Here is a 20,452-nt window from a genome sequence, read left to right as displayed (position 1 = left end):
TTGGCTCACACCGAACAACAAGCTATAAAGGGCCCCAAAATTACTAGTGTAAAACCATTCAAACGGGAAAACCAACGGTCTAATCTATATAAACAAAACGAGAAACGAGAAACACGTATATATTACATAAACAAACGACAACTACTGTACATCAGATTCCTGACTTAGGACAGGTGCAAACATTTGCAGCGGGATTAAACGTTTTAATGGACCCAAACCTTCTCCTTTTTTCTGAAACAATAGCATAACATCACAACATAGAAAAACATACGATAAAATATCAATTGGCAGACTTAACTCAATCAAAAAACGTATGATTACACAATGAACGAATAAATTTGATCTGCGATATCTGAATACAAATGCACAGTTAATTAAATATTAGAGACAAACATTCATGACCAAAAGGCTAACAAACAAATTCAAACACACTGAGAAATATTTAACCAATCAATGTTCACTTTAGAAAAAAACCGGTTTTTTATAATCTTGAAGTTTATACAAATGTTGTAAGAATAAGTGAAAAATTGAAGATATCACAAATAATCAAAGCTGGTATACAGACAAGATCCATATAAATAAAAAATGACAAAAAAGCATTATAAACAGTATCAACAGGTCGAATTAACAAGAAAATACGATTTGAGAGTACTCGCAGTTATGTATGTAATCAACTACGTAAACTACTTTGAGATGACCCATATTGTTACACGATGTCCATGTACAAATATGTTTTGGGGCATATAAGTGTTATGCCTCTACATAAATTATTTGATGGTAAAATAATTATCGATAATACAATTTGAAATTCTTGCCCTTGTCAGAACTTATTTGTCATAAGATATTTGGTTATCTAAATTTTTGTATCTAGAACATCTGTGAACAAGGAAAATGGCCGACGAAAATCTGGAAACTGTGGAAAAAAGAATTTCCTTACTTGAAAATCTTGTGTTTGGGACTTCTGAAAAAGATGCTCTCTATCCAAAAGTATGACTTCAAATAATGTTTCTTTCTATATGTTTAAGACAAGATCTTGATAGACATGAGATGTAAATAAGATGTGAACTTGAGGATAGACTTTAATATGAGGCAGGCATAACCTGTGAATGGGGACGAAGTCTCTATGTATTATTTTCATAATTCAATCATGTTGATAAAAGAAACCGAAATACCGTACGTAACGTTCCCGATTTTGGTTCTGTTGTTAGGGAATTAGCTGTGACGTTCTTTAAGTTATGACGTCATATTCGATGTAAACAAAAGAAACGCTTTCATCAGGAAACGTAACGTTTTTTTCATATCAAACAATTATTAAAATTGAATTTGTATTGAGATCCAATCTTATGTTTTACTAGACTGGTAAATATAAAAAAAAAAATCAAAGTCTCATGCAAACAAGACAGATTTCTGCGCAAATGCGGGAAAACCGGAACAGGAACTAGATCTGAAAAAAAACGTTAACGATTTTGAGTTCATTAGTACAATGAAAAATTCGGGAAATTTTCCTAGATTTTTTTTTTTTTTTTTTTTCATTGATTTTTCTACCGTAATTGGGGACGAAGTCCCCATATTATTTATAAATTTATAATTTGTTTTGACTTTTGTCAATACATGTAGGTCATTTCTGGAATCATGTCTTTCACCAGAAAAGATCGTCAATTTCGCACGCCTCTATGATGTCATTTACCAGAAAGAAGGCTGGCCCGTATCCCTGCTCTATTTAAAGTTTCCAGCACTTTCATAAGTAGTACTTCATTTGCCACAGCGGCTTAGCCCGGTTGACGCTTCCGGTATAGGCACAGTCGCTTCATTTGCTGTAAAATCAGCCGCCGGCGCAAATAGGCATACGCCGCTCTCGCCGGTGTACACTAACCGGCAAGCAATCAGCCGGTCATAAAAGTATGGCGGAAAGTGCAATTTTAGATAAATTAGCGGAAATTAAAAGGTGAATATTGATTTTTGTCAATCAGACTAGTATGATACATGATACTGAATTAGTCCACTACGACGATATTAAATTATGCTATATTTTATTTTCAAATTTATAAAATTATCTCGCAGAAACGTTTTTATTATGAATAAGGCCTCAGAAAAAAAGACTGCATCTTAAAAATATATATTTATTGTTAATAGGTTTATATTTTATATTCCCTAGCTAGCTTAGAAAGCAAAAAAGTATAAATTTGAACTTCTGTCGCCATCTTTAAATCAGCCGGTTCCACTTGTTTTATTTTCAGCCATATTTAACCTGGTCACGTGATAGGGCGCAGTGGCGGATTCAGAGGGGGGCGTAGAGGGCGTACGCCCCCCCTTTGCCCGGACTTTTTTTTTTTTTTTTTTGTAAAATGATTAATCAGACTAGACTTCGTGAACTTTGCCATTTCCCGAGTAATTAGTTTCTATACGACAATTTTTTACTTATAAAGGTATTTTTCGCTGGTATTTACTGATTGTCAAAGTCATGTGATTTGCTATGGTGGAGTTGAGCAGAACGTTGAAAAAACGGCACTCGGTCATTTTTAAATTCAAATTACAGTAATACACATTGCTTAGGCGGAGGATGTCATGACAATCAGGAAACCTTCAAGAGACACAGGATTGAGCAAGAACGTATTGACTTCTATTTCACTATTCCATCAAACAGAAATCAATAGTTAATACTCTATAGACTATTAAACTCTCATGAAAAAAAAAGTTCCACAATATTCATGATATTACTTACCTACGAAAACATGTTAAACACCAAATGCCCCAGCTTATTTTATAAATAACAAAGTTGAATAATGATCCCCTGTCACCCCGCCGCATTTTTGCCCATTTTTTTCCCAAGCCAGGAGCCTCTGGCCTTTGTTAGTCTTGTATTATTTTATTTTTAGTTTCTTGTGTACAATTTGAAAATTAGTATGGCGTTCATTATCACTGAACTAGTATATATTTGTTTAGGGGCCAGCTGAAGGATGCCTCCGAGTGCGGGATTTTCTCGCTACATTGAAGACCAGTCCTGTTCGTGACCTTCTGCTGTTATTTTTTCTATGGTCGGGTTGTTGTCTCTTTGACACATTCCCCATTTCCATTCTCAATTTTAGTATAAGCTCTAGAAAAATTTCAAGTCGCAGGTACGAACCATTTGATTTGAGAATGCAGTCTGAGATATTTGAGAGAGAAAAAATCGACTCTGATTCTTGCCTTAAACAAAATGTTCGCCGTATCTGGATTGACAGCAATAGTCTTGCCCACTTTTTTGCTATAAAAACGGAAATTTCCAACAAAATTATTTAGCATGAAATGAACATGATGAATAAAAACGGGCGTATTTTTTTGTGGCCGGAGTTTGCATGTCTGACTAGAATGTCTGTTTCGCCGGACTTATATATATTGAATACTTTTTTTCAAGACTAGACTGTAACCTGCCTGCTGGGTGTGACCTTTATATCTCCATTTGTTGACAGTCATTCATAACTTCATTGTCAATTCAGACACTTTTGTAGTCTTTGAAACCACAAACTTCGGTTTTCTTAGTTATGTTGGGTGAAACATATCAATCAAAAATTTTGATAATAACTGCTTGTTTGTCTTTTTTAACTCGTGTCGGTCGTATTGTAAATTTCATCGAATTTCCATGTCTATTTTTCACTGACGAGTCCTACATCAAATATATCAGTAGTACATAACTTTGGATCAATACTATCATTTTATGATAGACAATTAATAGGGAGAATACAGCATAAAAAATGTCCAACCCTTACACTTTACAGCAACTATAAAATATACATGCCCTAAGCCAGGAACCGTTTAAATAGTGCATATTACACTTATTTTATGTTTTTTAGCCTAAAAATGGTCCCTAAATTTTTTCGCCTCGCTGCTCTCGGCGAAATTTAAAATCTTCGCCCCCCCTTTCCAAAATCCTGGATCCGCCCCTGGGGCGAACCGGGCATAGCCCGACCTAAAACAAATGAAGCAGCCCCATTATCTTCATTCTGTAGGCTAGTGAGTTTAGGGTAGTAGTCCAAATAATTATGACGTCTGGCAAGGCTCTAGCCTGTTTCAGAAAGAAAAAAAAATAGCTTTGCTAGACGTCATTATTATTTGTACTAGGTTAGTACAGAAATATTAATTAAGGTTCATCATAAGGAATTGAAAAATATGGCTGTGTTTACACCTAAAAAATTACTATGAGTACAGACAAACTGGTACATCCAGGAAAAATTTAAGGCATGGCAGGAACTAGATTTTTTGGATGGAGAGTTGTCTCATTGGCACTCACACCACATCTTCCTATATCTATATAAAAGTTATACGAAGTCTACGTTTCAGAAAATGAAAAACTTACCTGGATTTTCATGTCCAGTTTTTTTCAGTCTGCAGAAGATAGCAAAATAAACATACACCCGAGTTTCATTTGATACGGTCCACTCAGTTACACAGTTTAAATCACCTATTGTTTACAGGTGTATATTGTCCATCCATTGTCCATTTAAATCAATACTACTCACAACATTGATTATATGAGGGGAGCTTCTTAATTGTTTTCACAACTTAGTTAATTTTTGCACCTTCTGCAGGAACGAAAAAACTGGAAGTCAAAATCTAGAAAAGTTTATAATTTTCTAAAACATAAAATGCATTTAAAATTTATATATCAAGTTCCTGCCATCCCTGAAAACTGTTGCAGGTGCATAGGTTAGTCTGTACTCAAGAGTGAAATTTGGGGTGTAAATACGGCCATATTACATGTATTAGCCAAAAGGTTATGATGAACCTTAATACACCTTATTGCTATTTGACGGCCATTGCAGGATGTCACACAGGTTCCATTAAAATTTTGATGTCATAAAACAAAATATCTTACGTATATACGCCACAAAGGAAAAGTGATTGTTGTATGTGTCATCATCGTGGTCGTCCGTCTTTGTTAAGTTTTATAAAAATCTTCTCCTCTGAAACTACTGGGTCAAATTAAACAAACTTGGCCACAATCATCATTGGGGTATCTAGTTTAAAAAATGTGTGGCGTGACCCGCCAAACCAACCAAGATGGCCACCATGGCTAAAAATAGAACATAGGGGTAAAATGCAGTTTTTGGCTTATACATGTAACTCAAAAACAAAAGCATTAAGAGCAAATCTGACAGGGGTTTAACTGTTTATCAGGTCAAGATCTATCTGCCCTGAAATTGTCAGATGAATCAGAGAACCCGTTGTTGGGTTGCTGCCCCTGAATTGGTAATTTTAAGGAAATTTTGCTGTTTTTGGTTATTATCTTGAATATTATAGATAGAGATAAACTGTAAACAGCAATAATGTTCAGCGAAGTAAGATTTACAAATAAGTCAACATGACCAAAATGTTCAGTTGACCCCTTTAGGAGTTATTGCCCTTTAAGTTAATTTTTAACCATTTTTCGCAAATTTTATATATCCTTTACAAAAATCTTCTCCTCTGAAACTGCTGGGCCAAATTAATCCAAACTTGGCCACAATCATCTTTGGGGTATCTAGTTTAAAAAAATGTGTGGCATGACCCCCCAATCCAATCAAGATGGCCGCCATGGCTAAAATAGAACATAGGGTAAAACGCAGTTTTTGGCTTATAACTCAAAAACCAAAGCATTTAGAGCAAATCTGACATGGGGTAAAATTGTTAATCAGGTTAAGATCTATCTGCCCTGAAATTTTCAGATGAATCAGAGAACCTGTTGTTGGGTTGCTGCCCCTGAATTGGTAATTTTAAGGAAATTTTGCTGTTTTTGGTTATTATCTTGAATATTAATATAGATAGAGATAAACAGTAAACAACAATAATGTTCAGCAAAGTAAGATTTACAAATAAGTCAACATGACCAAAATGGTCAATTGATCCCCTAAGGAGTTATTGTCCTTTATAGTCAATTTTAAACAATTTTCATAAAATTTGTAAATTTTTACTACCAGTAACATTTTCCACAGAAACTACTGGGCCAAGTTCATTATAGATAGTGATAATTGTAAGCAGCAAGAATGTTCAGTAAAGTAAGATGTACAAACATATCACCATCACCAAAACACAATTTTGTCATGAATCCATCTGCTTCCTTTGTTTAATATTCACATAGACCAAGGTGAGCGACACAGGCTCTTTAGAGCCTCTAGTTTAATATTTTTTAAATTTTTTTTAAGGAAACCCATGTACACATTTATAATATAAAGCATATATATTCATGATATATTTTATTTATAAAGTTGGACCCTTTCATAGCTGACTATATAGATTTTGACCATTGCTAAAGGCCATATGGTAACCTACAAAAACATGTATAGGCTTTACATGTAGTTGCCTACATCCATATCATTTTATAAATTAATTCAAATTTTGAATCAGCTACATAAAACATACATGTAACAAATTATATGAGAGTAAAGACCAACAGTATAAACTCATGAAACTTACAAGTATAAAAGTATGCACTGGAGCTGTTTCACCTGTCTGTCAGATTAAATGAAAAGTTTTTTTAGTGCAACAAGCAGATTTGTTAGCATGTTATATTAAGCTGTATGCTAGATCTCACAAAAGGATTAACTAAAATTCTCAAAATACATGAATGCATATAGATCAGCTTGCACAGTATTGGCATGATGAGCTTCATTTTTATGCCCCACCTAGGAAAGTAGAGGTGCATTATGTTTTTTGGTCTGTGTCTCCATTCGTTCTTTCATCTGTCTCTGTCCCACTTTAGGTCAAAGTTTTTGGTCAAAGTATTTTTTGATGGAGGTTGAAGTTCAATCAACTTGAAACTTAGTACAAATGTTCCCTATGATATGATCTTTCTAATTTAAATGCCAAATTTGATTTTTGACCCCAATGTCACTGTCCACTGAATATATGAAATGATAGTGTGAGTTATAGGTTAAATTTTTTGGTTAAAGTTTTTTTGGTCAAGGTAGTTGTTGATGAAGTTGAAGTCCAATCAACTTGACACTTAGTACACATTCAGATGGTCCCTAGGCTATGATATGATCTTTCTAATTTAAAAGCCAAATTATGACTTTTGACCCCATCTTCACGGTCCACTGAACCATGGTGAATATAGAAAATGATAGTGGGAGTGGGGCATCTGTATACTTTGGATGCATTCTTGTTTTCTATGCAATATTTTGAATATATATATATATTATGTGTATTAATTTTGTAAACATGTCCCAAACTGTTCTAACTTTAGCCAAGCTTTCCATTTATTAGAACAAAAAATAAAAAAAACAACTTCCATCATTTATTTTCACTTTGATATTAAAGGACAAGTTGGACAGCCAAAGAAAAAATAATAAAGAAAAATTAGGGTTTTAAATTTAAAATTCTGATTATTTTTTAAAGCAGAATGAAAGGGTGCACATGTAGAAATAAGATTTGACCAAAATAACCAAGCTGATAATCTTCTTTATCATTGTTTATCATGCTCTTATATATATGTTGTTTATCTATCACTTATTGTGCACATTCATGTACACATTATATTTTGAGCACATGAATGTTAGATGTTCTGCATGATGCATGTTGTGATTGAATGTTTGTCTTTCTATTTTCCACAGGACTCCAAATCTAAAGACCAGGTAAATAATATAACAAGAAGTTACAAATTATAATCAAAATATCTGGTGGCTGGTCAAATACCTTTACTGTAGCGGGTCAAACATATTTTATAATCTTGTTGAGTTATAACACATGTACATATTATGATAATCATTTGGTTTGGGTGAAAATTTTATATACTCATAGTTCAGTCTTTCCTATATTACATGTTATTAAGTATCATTTATAACCTGATAGACATGATAGAACATATATACATGTGACAATAAATATATGTGTAAAATGCAAAAGTGTAAACAATTATTTATGATGGTTGGCTAATGATGGTTGGTGAACTTGAATTAGTAATTCTTAGATTCTGCCACTACATGTAGTGCCATTAAAGAAACATGAATTAACAAACTTTTTGAATCTTTTGAATAGTTTTACAAATGTATATCGAGAGTTAAAAAAGGTACATGTATATGTACCACATTTTCAGTAAATCTAGATGGTTTATAATTTCATTGAACATTTTGAAATATATATAGATTCTACCACCATGACCACTGTATCAAGTGTGATACATATAGATTTTTACATTGATACCAGTGGATTATTGGATTTATCCAATCGAGATAGTTAAATTATCAATTTTAAAGTCCGAGCCGCCTCGGCGAGGACTTTAAAATTTATAATTTAACTATCGAGATTGGATAAATCCGATAATCCACGAGTAACTATGTAAGAATCTGTTTCTCTAATGATTAAAAAGACATTTTCTTTTTTTGTTAACCGAAAATCCCCTTCTAGTGCCTTTCACATTGCACGAAGTTGTCAATTTCATTTACACCTGTTATCATATTTTGATTCATTCAGTTAGGTAAAAAGGTCATGACCCTTAAAATCATCCAATGATCTTTTGAGATCACCAGCAACCACACTTTGATTAAAAAATTTTATACAATGGGTTGGGAAAGGGATAAATTTCCATAGAGTTAGAGAAATTGTATTATATTTATTCACTAGTGTGTAAGAATTAGAGAAATGTACTTTTTATCATTTATTCTTTATTTTGCCTATAAATACCATCTATTACTTTTAATTCCAGTCTGCACCAAAAACTTTTTCAACTGCTATTCCAAAACCAATATTCTGACATTTTTCTTATTGGTCCAAATAAAAAACTTACTAGTCCAAATTAAATTTTATTAGTCTGGGCCATCGGACTAGCGGCTTACTGTGCAGGCTGTAATTCTGATAAAAATGCAGAACAAACACAAACCCTACAGCTATCTATTCATGCAGCAAAAAATCGAATGAAGGGCCGCATGAGTGTCAGCAAGCCAAAGATAACATTTCATATTCTTTATGAGGTCCTAAAAATTGAGCTTTAAGAAATAAAGGTTATTATCTTTGAGGGGAAAACTGTCTCTTAATGTTTGTAAAATAGATAATACTGTGCACTCATTCATTTACCAGTTCCAATTTTCGTGGATTAAGTGAAACATGTTAGTGGCTATTTAATTTCAGGGCTTTGCTGAAGTCTGCATACAAGTACATGTATTTATATATAATTGTTTTCACTGAATATTTAATTTTGTGGTTCACCTGTACCCATGAAATCCATGAAAACTGGCATCTAACGAATAATAAATCCACAGCACATTTGTAGTTCATTTATAATCGGGTTCCAATTGAAAAGTGCATGTATTGTACTAAAATGAACTTCATTTTGTATTGATTTTAACTTCTAATTTATTCCTTATATACCACAACAATAAATATTATATATTTGTTTGAACCTATAGAAAACCACATACCAAATATAATATATATGATATTAAAACAAGTATGGTATGTTTATAAAAGAACACTTTGATAAATATACTAACCGATGACATGCACACATGTAGCTATTACTTAAAAACTTAATTAAACTGTCGTTTAAGTGGTTAAACATGTATTTTGATGTCATTAGCAATTAGTACATGCTTTGTTTAAATATATGTGTTAATGAAATCAAAAATTATGTTTTGTCAATTAAGCAAAGGTTAAAAATGTTGCTCTGTAAATATTTCTCAGCATGACAAGGACTGATACATATACATTACTTTTCTACATTGACTAGATGTATAGGGGGGAGGGGGGAGATCAAATAAACATGTTGAACCCCCCCCCCCCCCGCAGTTTTGCGCCTGTCCCAAGTCAGGAGCCTCTGGTCTTTGAAAGTCTTGTATTATTTTAATTTTAGTTTCTTGTGTACAATTTGGAAATAAGTATGGCGTACATTATCACTAAACTAGTATATATTAGTTTAGGGGCCAGCTAAAGGACACCTCCAGGTGCAGACATTGAAGACCTGTTGGTGACCTTCTGCTGTTGTTTTTTCTATGGTTGGGTAGTTGTCTCTTTGATACATTCCCCATTTCCATTCTCAATTTTATGATTTTGTAAACATTATTACCATTTACATGTAAGACTAAAGCTTTTGTTTTAAAAAAAAATAACCATCAACTTGGAACATAGAACATAATATTATGTTCATCATGTTTTATAATGTGAATAACTTAGCCAAATTATAGTTTTGACACAGAATTTTTGGTCCCTGAATATAGAAATGTGATAATGTGAGTATGTTATGGTGTCCTATAAGCACCTATTCTTGATTAATTTTTATTAATGTATATGCAATTTGTGATGGACTGGCCAATATATTCTGATGTGTTTTGTTTTGTTTTGTTGTCTTTTTTTTTTTTAACACGTTATGATTTTGAAAGCATCTATATCTCAACTTGTTCTAAGTTGGGTGACCATTGCCTTATGTGATTGATTAAAAAAACAATGGAATCTTTGAATCTCTAGGTATATTGACAGGGTAATATATGAATGTGTCTAATAAGATTAATTTTCTTCATTTTTCAGTGTATACACAGTCTACTGAATGCCAATGCCGAAGTTAAGAAAGCAACAGTAGGAAAGAAGGCTATTCCTAAAGTCTACAACAGATGTAAGATATGGGAAATACTAGTACATGTAGTAATATCGTAAGATGTGGGAAATACTAGTACATGTAGTAATATCGTAAGATATGGGAAATACTAGTACATGTAGTAATATCGTAAGATGTGGGAAATACTAGTACATGTAGTAATATCGTAAGATGTGGGAAATACTAGTACATGTAGTAATATCGTAAGATTTGGGAAATACTAGTACATATAGTAATATCGGTTTTGAAGAACTGCTACATACATTGTATACCTGGTTTACATTGCAAACATATGATTTTAAATTTTGACTTGCAATTCAGAGGTCACTACCTTCTCATACATCATTATAATTATGTGAAAACCGTATGTTTAAGAAAATATGGTATAGAAAAATCAGAATTTATTTATTTAACATTTTTCAAATCAGATTTTGTCTATCTTAGTTCCATTCTATGAAAGATGAATCTACATGTATGTCAACGTATAGTTACCTATAGCTACATAAAATATGATGTCAGTGATAACTCTTTAGGTATTGGTTGGAATGTAATCAAACTTTATAAACAAACAAAAATTGAGAGCAAAAAAAGAAAATCTCCATCTGCAGACCACCCTCTGATAAGAAGGACAATTTTCTGTAATAAATGACAGAATAATATTTAAACATTGTTTGATTTATAACCCAATTTACTATTCAACTAACATTGAAGGTTATTGAATTATTAATCAATGCAGTAATTAATGTGATTCAAGAAATATTACAAACATAAATTATTTATCACCAAAAACATTAAGTGGACTTCAATTATGAAGTTTAGTTCTTATGTAGATAATTATTTTTTAGTTTCATTTTTTAGTTTCATACATTGTATGAATACCACATCGTCTTATATCTATTGTAGTTCAAACTGTAGGGGAAATATATATGTATTGAAAAGTGAAAATGATAGATATAAAATGACACTGTATTGTTGCAAAAGGATACACAAAATGACACACAGAATTTTGCAAATTGATGCATAAAATGGTATTTATTGTTTCAAAAGGATACACAAAATCTAAATGACATACCGTATTGTTGCAAAATGATACACAAAATGACACACAGAATTTTTGCAAATTGACACATATAATGCCATATCATATTGCTGCATTTATATCATGCAATGACACATTTTTAAACTATCAGATGTTTACATTTTAGTGACAGAACTGAGGAAGTATTTAGATCCAGGTTACACAGATGAAATGACCTTGTCAGATGAAGCTGTTACAGATATTATATTAGCTGGTAAGTTTAGTTTCGATAGTGCAATGAAATTATTGATAATACATGTACCACCAAATCATAGAACCTCATATCCCATTTCATACAAAAAAAGTGATGAACAAAATATTCCCTTGTTTTTAACAGTAGTACTAAATAAACCTTGCATTTCATTGTAGAAAATATGTCTGAGTCTGACATACATATATATTTTGGGTGTTTAAAAGCATGATTCTGTTTCTCTTTGCTGTTTCTTTAAAACATATTTGAAAATTTAAGTAGCATCATGCCATGCTTCTTAAACAATAGCTTGTTAACAGGAAAAAAGGGGTGAAAATGTTATTTGTTTACTTCTGATGTGGTTATTATCTTATATGCATTGAAATGTTATGTGAAGTTTATACTGTAGTACTGGACAGGATAAAACTTAACCCATGCTAAGTATTTCTTAACAGAGATTAATTTTGTAAAATGTTTTGAAAAATGACAAACTAACAGAGACTAAATTAATAGTTGAAAATCAATGGTGGTATCACTTATTTGAAATAACAATTATTCATATGCCCTATGTTTTCTGGCCCGTGAGTCCGTTCATCTATCTGTTCATTTGTATGTCGTACTATTCATCTGTCTGTCCCGCTTCAGGTCAAAGTTTTTGGTCAAGGAAGTTTTTGATGAAGTTGAAGTCCTATCAACTTCAAACTTAGTACACATTTTCCTTATGACATGATCTTTCTTATTTTAATGTTAACAAGTTTTGACCACAATTTTACAGTCCACGGGAACATAGAAAATGATAGTGAGATTGAGGCATACATGTACTATGGACACATTCTTGTTTCATAACAGCTATGATCATATCATTTCAGAGGAAGATTTTCTGAATCAGCAAGCAAATAGATTGGAACAAATGGAAGGATTAAAAGAAATTTTAGACAGTGCTCATATAAAGGGTAAGGTAAACATATGACTATGCCGTATGGGCTTTGCTCATTGTTGAAGGCGGTACAGTGACCTATAGTTTTTAATGTCTGTGTCATTTTGGTCTTTTGTGGATAGTTGTCTCATTGGCAATCATATCATATCTTCTTTTTTATATAGTTTTTATGTTTAACTAATTGCTTTTTCAATAAATATCTCTTTTTTTGCATTATTATCAAAATATTTATTCTGCATATTGTAGGAAGATTGTCCACTTGAGGTAAAAACATCATACTATCCAACAATGACTATTTAATTATTCAATAATTTTAACCTTTGTTTACAGGCATGCCTTCACATTCATCAAAACTGCAAGAACTGAGTAAAATCCAGGTTGACCAACAGGTAGGTTTAGAGATTAATAACATTTCTTATTTATTTATTTTTTATTCAAGTATAAAAACAGAGTTAGATAATCACACTAGTCAGGTAGTATTTCAAAAGACTGCTAAAAAAAAATTATCAAACAAGTTCTAAGGGAATCACATTGAATTTAATGTTCTTGATCACTAGAAATACTCTTATTCAAATAATCAATGAGCTTACATGGATTTTATAAAAAAAATGTACTGGCTCTAAAAATAACACTGAAAAATCAAGAACAATATCTATGATATAAAAATGAGAAGATTTGATATGATTGTTACTTATATAACTATCCACAAAAGTTCAAATGAAGTGAATACAAACAATTGAAGACAACTCACTCACCACTGTACAACCAAACTTCCGAACCTAATTATTGAATCTTTAAAAGATACTTGTAAGTAAAAGATTTTTTTTAGTAATTTTTGTTAAAAAGAAATCTTTTACAAGATCTATACATACATTTATTACTTTAATTGAAATATCTAACAATACTACAGACATGGTCATAGCAAACAAGTTGGGATACTAACTCTGTAAGATGTAGTAAAAGTTTAGAGTAAATATGGACAACCTCTCTTCATCAGTTTATATTATAGACGATGTATATATGGATTCACTTATTTTCGTAGTTATCAATTTTTATGGTTTAAGGAAAACACATGTTCGTGGATATTTAATTTCATGGTTTTAATGAGGTTTAAATTAAATTGAGAATGGAAATGGGGAATGTATCAAAGAGCAACAACCCGACCATAGAAAAAACAACAGCAGAAGGTCACCAACAGGTCTTCAATGTAACGAGAAATTCCTGCTCCCGGAATACAAGCCACAGAAAATTTATCATTCGCTGAACACATTTTATATTGTAGTTCACCTATACACACGAAGTCCATAAAAATTGGTATCCAATGAATAATAATGAATCCACAGTAATCATAATGAACTTTCTGTCAAATTAATTCATTCTGTTAGTAATTATTGATTGTTAATTGCTAAACATTACATATTGATAGTAGATTGTGTTGTATTATACATTACATATTGATAGTAGATGGTGTTGTATTATACATTACATATTGATAGTAGATGGTGTTGTATTATACATTACATATTGATAGTAGATGGTGTTGTATTATACATTACATATTGATAGTAGATTGTGTTGTATTATACATTACATATTGATAGTAGATTGTGTTGTATTATACATTACATATTGATAGTAGATGGTGTTGTATTATACATTACATATTGATAGTAGATATTACATATTGATAGTAGATGGTGTTGTATTATACATTACATATTGATAGTAGATTGTGTTGTATTATTCATTACAGGATAAGACCGGACTATTTACAGATGATGTGAGAGGTCTGCTAGAGAATTATAATACTATTGTATCCTTTATAAACATCTACAAAAAATACCAGGCTTATAAATTTATATATCAGACAAGCAGTTTTGTTGACAAATTATCAACAATGCTCAGATCAAAAAAGTTAAACGGTTGAATAAAGTACAATGTTGATGTGCACTAAAATTTTCCAGAAATAACAGACTGAAATTTAAACTTACACTTAGTGTCCCTTGAAAGATTTGAACTTAAAAAGTCTTCATTTGACAAATATTTGCAAGTGTAAAAAGCCAACAGTTGTGTTGTTTTTATTCCCATTTAATCCAGTTTGATTAACAGTTTTGACTGTTAAAATTGACTGCTGTATCCAGGAGATTATTTAAAAGTTACAAACAATGAAGTATTTTTCTTAACTAGAAATCAGGTATCATTAGTTTCCAAACAACTTATACAATGGGACCAAATGGTTACTAAAGTAGAAAAGGCCAAACAGAAATCATAGGATGACTGAATCTCACAGATACATTTAATAGTGCAATATTTATTAATTTATCATGTATATTTTGACATTTTTGTGGAACAGGAATAATTGGGTTGTAAATGTGCTAACAATAAAGGATTAAAGCTATTTATAGTCTCTTGTTACTAGTATTATACTTCCTGATATTTGACATTCCCTTGCTTCATTGGAATGAATCTTATACAAATGGAAGGTATCTATTGAGAACAGGAAGACATCTAGTGATTTTGGTGTGAATAGGTCAATAGGCCAAAGGTCATGGTCATCATTACAACAAAGACATAAAAATGAATGAAAAAAAATTGATCCTCTAAGCTAGTTTTGTCTCGCCTGTGACAAAGTCTGAAGTATACAACACATAGGTTTTACTACACAGCTGTGGTGTAAACTATATATGTGTAAATCTTGATTGTCCAGCAGCTAGAAGATCTGAATGCTTCATAACTTGTAAACTATGCAGATACCTTATGTTCAGAAGTTTACATCTGTCATATGTCTGATGTCCTTGACCTCATTTTCATGGTTCAGTGACTGCTTGAAAAAAGAGCTTATTTTGCAATGTACATTTCTCACTTGTGACCAATTTTGCAGTCCATTGAACATAGAAAATAGAAAAGGCGTTTACTATGGACACATTCTTGTTTTTGCCAAATATAGATGTTGTCAGTCAACTGATGTTCAGTTCTTGGAGCATGATTTTTCAATGTCAGCTTTTTTTTTTAATTGTTTCAACACCATCTTTTCCCAAAATATATTTCTAGAGTTATGCCCCTTTACAAATGGAAAAAAAAATCTTTTCCGTTCTCTAACTTGAGTTTGCCTCAATTAAATTTTATGAAATTCATACACCATGCATATTACAACAAAACACAAATCAAGTTTGAATTTTGGTGGCATTCATTTTTGATTCTAGAGATGTGTGTGTCCTTTTACAAATGGAAAAATTGCTGAATATTCGTTTCTGTTCTTAAACTTTAGTTTGCCTCAACCAAATGGTATGAAACTTTTACACAATGCTTATTACCACAAAACACCGATCAAGGTTGAATTTTAGTGGTGTTACTTTTACGGTTCTAGAGTTGTGCTCGTTTATAAATAGAAAAAATGCTGAATTTTTCGTTTCTGTTCTCTTACATTAGTTTGCCTCAACTAAATGTTATGTAACTTATACACAATGCCTATTGTCACAAAACACAGAACAAGTTTGAATTTTGTTGAATCACTTTTACAGTTGTATAATTATGTCCCTCTACAAATGGAAAAAATGCTGAAATTGGCGTTTCAGTTTTCTAACTCAGTTTGCCTCTACCAAATGTTATGAAACTTGTTCACAATGCTAATTACCCTCAGATTTAGTATAAATTTTGTAGGCAGTGGCGGATCCAGAACTTTTCCTAAGGGCAGGCCGGCTGACTGACCTAAGAGGGGGCCCGCTTCAGTCATGCTTCAATGATTCCCTATATAATCAACCAAATTTTACCCACAAAACAATCCATATCGAGATACCACAAAACACAGATCAATTACAAATTTAGGAACCGTCAGTTTTACAGTTCTTGAGTTATGTCCCTTTATAACATATGCAAGCGAGGCATCATCTGTGTCTCATGGACACAGGGACACATTTCCCATTTATTTGTTTCTTATCTTTTGAACCAAATGTTTAATTTATATTGTGCATGGTTTGATAATGACCCATGCGACGAGAAGCTTCTTTAATGTTTACTGGCCATTAGGTTAAAGGTCGAGGTTGCAGCAACAATTGATATGCGGAAATCGAACAATACTCTGAATCTCACTGGGATATTTTCTTTTAAATCATATACATGTATTTAATTTCATAATTTGTCCAAACCTCTTTTGGAAAAAGATCTTTTTGCACTTGAGTAATTAGGTTCAAAGGTCAATGTCACAGGAATTTTTGATAACCTGAAATATAAGATTAGTTTTTGGTTCCGATTGATATCTCAGTTTTGGACCATATGTCCAAACTTTATCCTCGGATTTATCAGTTTAAGCTGTAAACTGTTAACATCTTAATTTATATTTTTCTCTGTGGAACAGTCATGGTGCAACTAAAAAAATGAGGTATTTATTGGCAGTTAAATTAAGTACCTGAAGTAAGATATCACAAAAATATCATTACATTCCATTTAGTTCAATTTCTTTTTTGTCGAACTATTGAGGAAAGATGTATTTTCATTCCTGGTGATTTATTTAAGAAATTGGTTTTGTTTGAATGTTATTTCAATTATTCATACCCACGACTGTTTAATATAATTTTAATGAACCAAAAAAGCTGCAGACATTGGGTTTATTCCAACATTGTCTCATTGTATTGTTTTGAGATGATAAAAATAGAGACAATGATACTACTTTTTCTTAAACCTTTGTATTAGCATCTGTACTGAAAGTTTGGAAGCTTACATTTTAAGATCATTTGAAATATGTAAATTTGAGCGAACATTTGATTGGAATAGATTTTGAATACGCTTTATCAAGTTACAAAGAATTTGGAATAAGGGAATTCGCTGATTGTGGTTACATTGATTTAATTGTTTCATGTTCTAAGAGCCAGATATTCTGAATCCAGTTTGATGGATGCAAAAGTCAGAAAGGGGTCCTTCTGACATATGTGACATTTTGGCCCTGATGATCGAATGACAGGAACCTATTTGTTTCTGCCATGCAAAAAGAGAGTTGGACGAAAACAAATTTTAACTATGTACAAGTAAATCATCAAGTTAGTTTTGCAGATTTTGAGATGAGGTTGCCTATACATACATTTCCAATTGACGCATTTTTACTTATTTTCCGATGCTAGATTTTTTAACAGGATATTGATATTTGTAAGTCAAAGGCTGCATTGGATACAAATACTTTGGTAATCACATATCCCAACACCCCAAAGTATTTCCACATGAGGTATACCAGATGGTGCTTATTTCCGTGTTTCGGCAGCTTAATTTGTACTGAATCATATATAATTATTAATAAATAAGTGGCCTGAACAAAAAATAAATTGTTGAATCTTCTGTAAAATCGCCTAGATTGATACTTTAGTCTGGGGAACCTGATTATCTATTGGTTGTAATTGACTTTTTCCTAATGCTTTCAGTGAGTACTGACTGTAACTGTGCGTACTCTTATGGTATTTTTTTGTGTATTGTTTTTATCTTGGATGTTTTAGTGCTTCGTACCGATCTATTGTGTTTAGCCATTTGCAGCTAATTTTTACAGTTTGTTGTCTCACCACTGTCACAAGATAAGGACAGGGTTTAACGCTCTGAAAAATGTTTGACCCCGCAATATGTTCAATGTGGTCTCTCGTTTATAATTCTACAAGGACATCAACACTTCCAAACCATATGTTTGTATCTAAGTAAGAATTTTTAAAACATCCCTAATGGTACATAATTTCTTACATCAACTTCGTCTGGAATCTGGGGGCTATTTTTCTCATTGGCAATCATACCACATCTCTTTATTTTTATAAGATAAGAAATCACGACATAGAAACAAACGTATTATCATTAGGATGTCAAGACACTATTCCCTTTCAGCTTTTGTTGACAGAATAATTTCTTTAAAAGCTATTGACCTTTTGTAGCAGACGTTCACACACATCTGTGACATATCTGCTATAAACAACTGTCAAAGTTTCACACAGTAGAAAGAATAAAATGTCGTACGAAGTCCATTCCTTATAATTGTTATATTTGGTAATATCTGTGTTCCATTAATCATATTGTCATGTATAGAATTTAGAAACAGAATAAGCAAGGACACTATTGTAATTTTGTCATACGTTCAAACTATCACTAAATGTTTTTGTAATCTTACTAATTTGATTAGAATTAAAACGTTCACTCTGTTGCTTCAGGTTTGTAATCTAACTGAGCAGAGTGAATGGTTTGTAATCTAACTGAGCAGAGTGAATGGTTTGTAATCTAACTGAGCAGTGTGAATGGTTTGTAATCTCACTGAGCAGAGTGAATGGTTTGTAATCTAACTGAGCAGAGTGAATGATTTGTAATCTAACTGAGCAGAGTGAATGGTTTATAATCTAACTGAGCACAGTGAATGGTTTGTAATCTAACTGAGCAGAGTGAATGGTTTGTAATCTAACTGAGCAGAGTGAATGGTTTGATTTTAATCAGACCGGTATCTATACAAACAGAAATGATATAGGCCATGGGCAACACTTCTAGACAATTTGATCATCAAAAAATAGTACACTCAATCTTTAAACACAACGTCATTTTTTTTGTATTTGGAAGCGGCGAAATCGCCACAGGAATTCCATGTACCATCAAAAAACAAATCTAAATGTAAAATAACATTTTTTCCAGGACAAACAGTTGATGTTAAATGGCCTTTAGCCGTAGGGTTCAATATATTAGTAGTACCTGGTCGATGGCTTCCTATTATTATTAGTAGTATTCAGTAACTTGGTATAACCTGTTTTAATGACTTATTCAGTAAATCGGCATTACATGTTTAATGACCTTCTAACCGTAGTATTCAGTAACTTGGTATGACCTGTTTAATGACTTTTTAACCGTAGTATTCAGTTACTTGGTATAACCTGTTTAATGACTTTCTATCCGTAGAATAATTCATTAACTTGTTATAACCTGTTTAATGACTTTCTAACCATAGTATAATCCATTAACTTAGTATAACCTGTTTAATGACTTTCTAACCGTAGTATTCATCAACTTGGTATGACCTGTTAAATGAATTTGTAACCGTAGTATTCAGTAACTTGGTATTACCTGTTTATTTGACTTTCTAACAGTAGCATTTAGAAACTTGGTATAATCTGTGTAATGACTTTCTAATCAATGTACTATGTATAACTTGTTTACTAACTTTCTAACTGTAGTTTTTTTAGTAACTTGGTATTAACTGTTAAATGAAATTTCTTACCGTATTTTTCACTCACTTGGTATTACATGTTTAATGACTTTTTTACCGTAGTATTCAGCAACTTGGTATAACCTGTTTAATGACTTTCTAACCGTTACTGTAGTATTCATCAACTTGGTATAATCTGTGTAATGACTTTGTAACCAAAGTACTATGTATAAAATGTTTAATAACTTTCTAACTGTAGTTTTTTTTAGTAACTTGGTATTAACTGTTAAATGAATTTCTAACCGTAGTGTTCATTCACTTGGTATTACATGTTTAATGACTTTTTAACCGTAGTATTCAGCAACTTGGTATAACCTGTTTAATGACTTTCTAACCGTAGTATTCAGCAACTTGGTATAACCTGTTTAATGGCTTTCTAACCGTAGTTTCAGCAACTTGGTATGACCTGTTTAATGGCTTTCTAATTGTAGTATTCAGTTACTTAGTATTACCTGTTTATTTAACTTTCTAACAGTAGTATTCAGTTACTTGGTATAACC

At 32.0% G+C, this 20,452-nt stretch overlaps 1 protein-coding gene across 2 annotated transcripts; it reads left to right on the top strand.

Annotated features, from left to right (window-relative positions):
- The first annotated feature begins 848 nt into the window (after positions 1–848).
- LOC134714850 (dynactin subunit 3-like) lies at positions 849–15,140 on the top strand. 2 transcript variants are annotated; one of them, XM_063576485.1, is made up of 8 exons: positions 852–987; positions 7,566–7,586; positions 10,471–10,555; positions 11,743–11,829; positions 12,675–12,758; positions 13,073–13,131; positions 14,496–14,555; positions 14,937–15,140. In XM_063576485.1, exons 1-8 carry the CDS (start codon positions 892–894, stop codon positions 15,012–15,014), a joined length of 570 nt encoding a protein of 189 aa, XP_063432555.1. In that variant the 5' UTR covers positions 852–891; the 3' UTR covers positions 15,015–15,140. The 2 variants fall into 2 exon arrangements, with proteins under 2 accessions (XP_063432556.1, XP_063432555.1); XM_063576486.1 differs by lacking the exon at positions 7,566–7,586 and having other exon boundaries at positions 849–987.
- The last annotated feature ends 5,312 nt before the right edge of the window (positions 15,141–20,452 follow it).

The sequence above is a fragment of the Mytilus trossulus genome, chromosome 4, assembly GCF_036588685.1.
Source record: "Mytilus trossulus isolate FHL-02 chromosome 4, PNRI_Mtr1.1.1.hap1, whole genome shotgun sequence".
NCBI lineage: Eukaryota > Metazoa > Mollusca > Bivalvia > Mytilida > Mytilidae > Mytilus > Mytilus trossulus.
This window is presented reverse-complemented; position numbering and strand designations above follow the sequence as displayed.